This window comes from Chiloscyllium plagiosum, unplaced genomic scaffold (assembly GCF_004010195.1).
Source record: "Chiloscyllium plagiosum isolate BGI_BamShark_2017 unplaced genomic scaffold, ASM401019v2 scaf_14540, whole genome shotgun sequence".
NCBI lineage: Eukaryota > Metazoa > Chordata > Chondrichthyes > Orectolobiformes > Hemiscylliidae > Chiloscyllium > Chiloscyllium plagiosum.
In genome coordinates this window covers 4073-12877 of record NW_025211772.1, presented here as the reverse complement: position 1 = coordinate 12877, position 8805 = coordinate 4073, and the positions used below count along the sequence as shown (strand labels likewise).

The 8805-nt window shown below is 45.5% G+C and overlaps 1 protein-coding gene across 1 annotated transcript; it reads right to left on the bottom strand.

The window, feature by feature from the left end:
- Positions 1-416: 416 nt before the first annotated feature.
- LOC122547119 (urokinase plasminogen activator surface receptor-like) lies at positions 417-8373 on the bottom strand. Its single transcript, XM_043685693.1, has 2 exons — positions 8244-8373; positions 417-1239 (listed from the first exon to the last, which is right to left on the bottom strand). Exons 1-2 carry the CDS (start codon positions 8299-8301, stop codon positions 983-985), a joined length of 315 nt encoding a protein of 104 aa, XP_043541628.1. The 5' UTR covers positions 8302-8373; the 3' UTR covers positions 417-982.
- Between the last annotated feature and the right edge of the window lie 432 nt (positions 8374-8805).

Sequence of the window (8805 nt, the reverse complement as noted above, 5' to 3'; positions counted from 1 at the left end):
GGCAGCTCATTCCATACACGTACCACCCTCTGTGTGAAAAGGTTTCCCCTTAGGTCTCTTTTATATCTTTCCCCTCTCACCCTAAACCTATGCCCTCTAGTTCTGAACTCTCCCATCCCAGGGAAAAGACTTTGCCTATTTACTCTATCCATACCCTTCATAATTTTGTAAACCTCTATAAGGTCACCCCTCAGCCTCCGACGCTCCAGGGAAAACAGCCGCAGCCTGTTCAGCCTCTCCCTGTCGCTCAGATCCTCCAACCCTGGCAACATCCTTGTAAATCTTTTCTGAACCCTTTCAAGTTTCACAACATCTTTCCGATAGGAAGGAGACCAGAATTGCACGCAATATTCCAACAGTGGCCTAACCAATGTCCTGTACAGCTGCAACATGACCTCCCAACTCCTGTACTCAATACTCTGACCAATAAAGGAAAGCATACCAAACGCCACCTTCACTATCCTATCAAGTGAAACATATAAGATCCTCAGGGGACTTGGGTATTGAAAGGACATTTCTTCTCGTGGCAGAACCTAGAATGAGGGCGTCATATTTTAAAAGTTTGAAACACAGATGGGGAAACATTGTTTTTCTCTTTGAAGGTTGTGGGATTTTGGAATTCCGTTCCTCAAAATGCAGTGAGTGTGGAATCTTTAAAGATATTTGAGGCAGTGGTAGGTGGGAGGAGGGTGTGGAAAGTAAGCGGAACACACAGAAACGTGGAGTTGAAGTTACAAGCAGATCAGCCATGACCTTATTGAATGGAGGAACAGGATCGAAAGGCCGAATGGCCTACTGCTGTTATTTGTTAATGAAATGGTGAGTGGTGAGAGGGGTTTGTAGAGGGGAACGTGTGCTCCATGTCAGTTAGTGCTGGGGTCTGGACTACTCTGGGTAATATTCAGCTGCCACTCAGCTGAAAGATGAAGCAGGTTCCGGGTTCTCCGTCCTCCAGGTTCTATCCCACGGGACCCCGGACGTGTCAGGGTCGGAGAAGGCACTGCGTGGCTGCAAATACGGCGAGGAGCACCTCACCCGGTCGAAGAGCCGGCTCGCTGTTTGTCGTCGTGGGTTGCGTCGTGGGGGTCTCTGACGCCGCTCGCTCGCCGTTACACCCACTCTCCGTGCAGCAGGAGAGGTCTGGGCCCATCACCACGCCGTAGTCCCTCAGCAAATCCGAGGCTGCACACATGCTCTCAGAGGCACAGCCTTTAATGGTGACGTTGTACTGCCCTCTGTCTGGAAATAGGAGGGTCAGGCTGGTGGTTAGTCACAGCACAGATACACTGCGATCTCCTGCTGTTTATTGTTAAAAATCACCCAACACCAGGTTATAGTCCAACGGGGCCATTTGGAAGCACTAGCTTTCAGAGTGCTGCCCCTTCAGCAGGTAGCCGTTTCCTGTAACATACGTGGGGAATGCTGTTTTCTCAAATGAAAACAGAGATCGCTGTCTTCTGTAATTTACAGTACACAGGACTGATGGTCTCTGTAATATTCACAGGACTGATGGTCTCTGAAATACGCACAGCACTGACGGTCTCTGTAATGTAGACAGGACAGACGGTCTCTGTAATATACACAGGACTGATGGTCTCTGAAATACGCACAGCACTGACGGTCTCTGTAATGTACACAGGACAGACGGTCTCTATAATATACACAGGACTGATGGTCTCTGTAATATACACAGCACTGACTGTCTCTGTATTATACACAGGACTGATGGTCTCTGTAATATACACAGGACTGACAGTCTCTGTAGTATACACAGGACCGACGGTCTCTGTAATATACACAGGACTGATGGTCTCTGTAATATACACAGCACTGACGGTCTCTGTAATGTACACAGGACTGATGGTCTCTGTAATATACACAAGCACTGACGGTCTCTGTAATGTACACAGGACTGATGGTCTCTGTAATAAACACAGCACTGACGGTCTCTGTATTATACACAGGACTGACGGTCTCTGTAATAGACACAGGACTGATGGTCTCTGTAATATACTCAGGACTGATGGTCTCTATAATATACACAGGACTGACGGTCTCTATAATATACACAGGACTGATGGTCTCTGTAGTATACACAGGACTGACGGTCTCTGTAATATACAGGACTGACAGTCTGTAATATACACAGGACTGATGGTCTCTGTAATATACACAGGACTGGTGGTCTCTGTAATATACACAGGACTGACAATATCTGTAATATACACAGGACTGACGGTCTCTGTAATATACACAGGACTGATGGTCTCTGTAGTATACACAGGACTGACGGTCTCTGTAATATACACAGGACTGATGGTCTCTGTAGTATACACAGGACTGACGGTCTCTGTAATATACACAGGACTGATGGTCTCTGTAATGTACACAGGACTGACAATATCTGTAATATACACAGGACTGATGGTCTCTGTAATATACACAGGACTGACAGTCTCTGTAGTATACACAGGACCGACGGTCTCTGTAATATACACAGGACTGATGGTCTCTGTAATATACACAGCACTGACGGTCTCTGTAATGTACACAGGACTGATGGTCTCTGTAATATACACAGGACTGACAGTCTCTGTAATATACACAGCACTGACGGTCTCTGTATTATACCCAGGACTGACGGTCTCTGTAATAGACACAGGACTGATGGTCTCTGTAATATACTCAGGACTGATGGTCTCTGTAATATACTCAGGACTGATTGTCTCTATAATATACCCAGGACTGACTGTCTCTATAATATACACAGGACTGCTGGTCTCTGTAGTATACACAGGACTGACGGTCTCTGTAATATACACAGGACTAACAGTCTCTGTAATATACACAGGACTGATGGTCTCCGTAATATACACAGGACTGGTGGTCTCTGTAATATACACAGGACTGACAATATCTGCAATATACACAGGACTGACGGTCTCTGTAATATACACAGGACTGATGGTCTCTGTAGTATACACAGGACTGACGGTCTCTGTAATATACACAGGACTGACAGTCTCTATAATATACACAGGACTGACAGTCTCTGTAATATACACAGGACTGACAGTCTCTGTAATATACACAGGACTGATGGTCTCTGTAATATACACAGGACTTATGGTCTCTGTAATATACACAGGACTGACAGTCTCTGCAATATACACAGGATTGATGGTCTCTGTAATATACACAGGACTGATGGTCTCTGGAATATACACAGGACTGGTGGTCTCTGGAATATACACAGGACTAACAGTCTCTGTAATATACACAGGACTGATGGTCTCTATAATATACACAGGACTGACGGTCTCTGTAATACATACAGGACTGACTGTCTCTGTAATATACACAGGACTGACTGTCTCTGTAATATACACAGGACTGATGGTCTCTGTAATATAGAGGAGAAAGTGTGGTCTGCAGATGCTGGAGATCAGAGATGGAAATGTGTTGCTGGAAAAGCGCAGCAGGTCAGGCAGCATCTAGGGAACAGGAGAATCGACGTTTCGGGCATTAGCCCTGACATCTCTATAATATACACAGGACTGACCGTCTCTGTAATATACACAGGACTGATGGTCTCTGTAATATACACAGGACTGACGGTCTCTGTAGTATACACAGGACTGATGGTCTCTGTAATATACACAGGACTGACAGTCTCTATAATATACACAGGACTGACGGTCTCTGTAATATAAACAGGACTGACAGTCTCTGTAATATAAACAGGACTGACAGTCTCTGTAGTATACACAGGACTGATGGTCTCTGTATTATACACAGGACTGACGGTCTCTATAATTTTCACAGGACTGACGGTCTCTGTAATATACACAGGACTGATGTCCTCTCTAATATACACAGGACTGATGGTCTCTGTAATATACACAGGACTGACAGTCTCTGTAGTTTACACAGGACCGACGGTCTCTGTAAAATACACAGGACTGATGGTCTCTGTAATATACACAGGACTGACAGTCTCTGTAATATACACAGGACTGACAGTCTCTGTAGTATACACAGGACTGATGGTCTCTGTAATAGGCACAGGACTGATGGTCTCTGTAATATACACAGGATTGACAGTCTCTGTAGTATACACAGGACTGACGGTCTCTGTAAGAGACACAGGACTGATGGTCTCTAATATTCACAGGATTGACAGTCTCTGTAGTATATACAGGATTGATGGTCTCTGTAATATACACAGGACTGACGGTCTCTGTAATATACACAGGACTGATGGTCTCTGTAATATACACAGGCCTGACAGTCTCTGAAATAGACACAGGACTGATGGTCTCTGTAGTATATACAGGACTGATGGTCTCTGTAATATACACAGGCCTGACAGTCTCTGAAATAGACACAGGACTGATGGTCTCTGTAGTATATACAGGACTGATGGTCTCTGTAATATACACAGGACTGACGGTCTCTATAATATACACAGGACTGACAGTCTCTGTAATATACACAGGACTGACAGTCTCTGAAATAGACACAGGACTGATGGTCTCTGTAATATACACAGGACTGACGGTCTCTGTAATATACACAGGACTGACGGTCTCTGTAGTATACACAGGACTGACAGTCTCTGTAGTATACACAGGACTGACAGTCTCTGTAGTATACACAGGACTGACAGTCTCTGTAATATACACAGGACTGACGGTCACTGTAATATACACAGGACTGACGGTCTCTATAATATACACAGGACTGATGGTCTCTGTAATATACACAGGACTGACAGTCTCTGTAATATACACAGGACTGATGGTCTCTGTAATAAACACAGGACTGATGGTCTCTGTAATATACACAGGACTGACGGTCTCTGTAATATACACAGGACTGACGGTCTCTGTAATATACACAGGACTGATGGTCTCTGTAATATACACAGGACTGACGGTCTCTGTAATATACACAGAACTGACGGTCTCTGTAATATACACAGGACTGATGGTCTCTATAATATACACAGGACTGACGGTCTCTGTAATATACACAGGACTGATGGTCTCTGTACTGAAGACAGGGACTGCTATTCTCATTTGTAATTTGTAATTAATAGCTATATTTCCAAATAAATCTGTTGGACTATAACCTGGTGTTGTGTGACTTTTATGAAGGGGTAAGTGAGGACTGCAGCCATGATGAGGAGGTGCTGGTGTTGGACTGGGGACGACAAAGTTAAAAATCACACAACGTTGAAGAGTGTGGTGCTGGAAAAGCACAACAGCTCAGGCAGCATCCGAGAAGCAGGACAGTCGATGTTTCATGCATTCCTGATGAAGGGCTTATGCCCGAAATGTCGATTCTCCTGTTCCTTGGATGCTGCCTGACCTGCTGCGCTTTTCCAGCACCACACTCTTCAATGTTGTGTGATTTTTAACTTTGTCCTCCCCAGTCCAACACCGGCACATCCTCATCCTGGCTACCTCTTAACGTTCGATCCTAAATTGTTGGACATTAGAATCATGCACCACAGGAAAAGGCCCTTCAGCCCATCAAGTCTCTCCCGTCAAGAATATAAAACAATCCCTAGTCTCCGGGATCAATCTGGTGGATCTCCTCTGAACTGCCTCCAACAAAACTGCACCCCTCGTCAAGTAAGGAGACCAAAGTTGGTTGCATACTTTTATATCTGATTCTGTTAGCGCTAAATCCCATTTGCCTTCCTTATTACCTGCTGTACCTATATACTAGCTTTTTGTGTTTCGTGCACCAGGCACTCACATACCTCTGCATCTGAAGTTTGTCTCCCACCATTCTATTCCTCTGACCAAACTAGATAACCTCCCACTGGATGAAACTAGAGGTGCTCATGCAGTGAATCTCTAACAGTTTTCTTTCAGAGTGTGTGTATGTGAGTCCCTCTCTTCACATCAATCCCAGAGAAACACCGCAATACAGGAACATCACATTAAAATTCTACAAGTAAGGCTATCCTGGTTTTAAAACTGACAATTGAGATTGCTTTATTCAGTCCAGCTTGCTTGATCATGGAGTAGCATTGTTCACACCAAGAGTTAAAGATACACGTGCAACAAACTGAATTAGAATAACTCTGGACAACAGGAAGGCACTGAGGTTTTAGAGGGTAGATTTTCAATGTTGTTGCCTGGTTTGTGGAACTATAAAGTAGGAAGGGCCTGAAATTTGCTTTTACCATTCCAACTTATTAGATTACTGTGTGATCGGGCAGAATTTCAAATCAAAGGATAGCTCAGTGTAGATACAACCAGGTGGACCATAGAAACCAGGATGGCAAGGTGGCTCTGTGGTTAGCACTGCTGCCGCACAGCGCCTGGGACCTGGGCTCGATTCCTGGCTCGGGCGACCCCCTATGGGGAGTTTGTACATTCTCCCCGTGCCTGCGTGAGTTTCCACACTCCATCTGCCATGTTTTGGTCCATTTAGCCCGAGTCCACACCTACCCTCCGAACAGCATTCCACCCAACCTCTCTCACCCTTTTCCTAGAACCCTGCATTTCCCATGGCCAATCCACCCTAACCTGCACATCCCTGGACACTATGGGACAATTTCCCATGGCCAATCCACCCTAACCTGCACATCCCTGGACACTATGGGCAATCCACCATAACCTGCACATCCCTGGATACTATGGAACAATTTAGTGTGGCCAATCCACCCTAACCTGCACATCCCTGGATCCTATGGGACAATTTAGCATGGCCAATCCACCCTAACCTGCACATCCCTGGGCACTATGGAACAATTTAGCATGGCCAATCCACCATAACCTGCACATCCCTGGACACCATTGGACAATTTAGCAATGCCAATCCACCCTAACCTGCACATCCCTGGGCACTATGGGACAATTTAGGAAGGCCAATCCATGCTAACCTGCACATCCCTGGACACTATGGAACAATTTAGCATGGCCAATCCACCCTAACCTGCACATCCCTGGACACTATGGAACAATTTAGTGTGGCCAATCCACCCTAACCTGCACATCCCTGGATACTATGGGACAATTTAGCATGGCCAATCCACCCTAACCTGCACATCCCTGGACACTATGGAACAATTTAACATGGCCAATCCACCCTAACCTACACAACCCTGGGCACTATGGGACAATTTCCCACGGCCAATCCTCGCTAACCTGCACATCCCTGGACACTATGGAACAATTTCCCATCGCCAATCCACCCTAACCTGCACATCCCTGGACACTATGGAACAATTTCCCATGGCCAATCCACCCTGACCTGCTCATCTTTGGCCTGTGGGAGGAAACCGAAGCACCCAGAGGAAACCAATGAAGACAGGAGGAGAATGCGCAAACTCCACACAGACAGACAGTCGCCTGAGGCTGGAATTGAACCCCAGTCATCAGCGCTGTGACTCAGCTGTGCTAAATACTGAGTCACCTCACCTATCCATATCCATTTGTAAATTTCTTACTTTGGAACAAATCTTGCTCTCTACCTACCTATGTCTGTGTGGAGGTTGCACATTTTCTCCGCATCACATAGGCTTCCTCCGAGTGCTCTGGTTTCCTCCCACAGTTCAAAGATGTGCAGGTTTGGTGAATTGGCCATACTGAATTGCCCCTAGTGTTAGGTGAAGGGGTAAATGTAGGGGAATGGGTCTGGGTGGGTTGCTCTTCGGCGGGTCGGTGTGGACTTGTTGGGCCGAAGGGCCTGTTTCCACACTGTAAGTATTCTAATCTAATCTAATCTACTTCTGAAACTCTGTAAAATTAAAATTCCTGATAAGATTATGAGGGTAGTATTTGGAAGTACTTTAAAAGAATGTGGGAGGGGCGGAGGGGGGGGTTGTGGGTGGAATTTCATAGAAACCTATAAAATTGCAATAGGACCACACATGGTAAACACAGGAAGGGTATTCCCAATGACCAGGGATTCCATAACCTGGGAGGTTATAGTGCAACAATACCATTTCCGACTGGGATGAGGAAAAATGTCTTTAGCCAGAGGGTGAGGGCCCTGTGGAATTCTTTGCCACAGAGAGGGGCTGAAGCCAAAACATTGAACGTTTACAAGAAGGAAGCAAATATAGTTGTTAAGGCTAAAGGGACCAACGTGAGAAAGAGGGACTCAGTCGGATGATCAGCCAGGATCATATTGACTGCAGGAACAGGCTTGAAGGGCTGAATGGCTTCTATTTTCTATGCTTCGATTGGGCCATAGTTCTTGGAATAAAATGTAAGACTTACACGTGACAGAGGAGTGCAAGCACCGGGTCTGTGTCCCAACACATTTCACCGTTTCCATGGGATTATCACAAGTTCGGCTCAAAGCCGATGGGCACACGTAACACTCAAGGCCATTTAAGGTGGTGTTTGCTTCTTCTGGTTGATAGAAAAGAAGACAGGAGTCAGATTTAACACATCGCCTCAGACACACTGGGACACACACACACAGACAACACGCAACATACACACACACAAACACAGACAACACACAACACACACACACACACACCCTTCCTCAATATTAAACTATTTGCATAACATAAGTTATTCTATCTCCCTGGATTCTCATCTTATAATTCTTTAATGTGGATTGACTAACTGTCTATTTGTCCAGATTGTCTCTGTGGAATTGAACTGGCTCACTACATGCACACACACAGACATACACAAACTGATATACAAACAGACCCCCACCGACACACAAACACACACACACCCACATAAACACACACACAGGCAGACACATTCAGACACTGATGTATACACACAGATGCCGTTAGCACTGCTGCCTCACAGCGCCAGA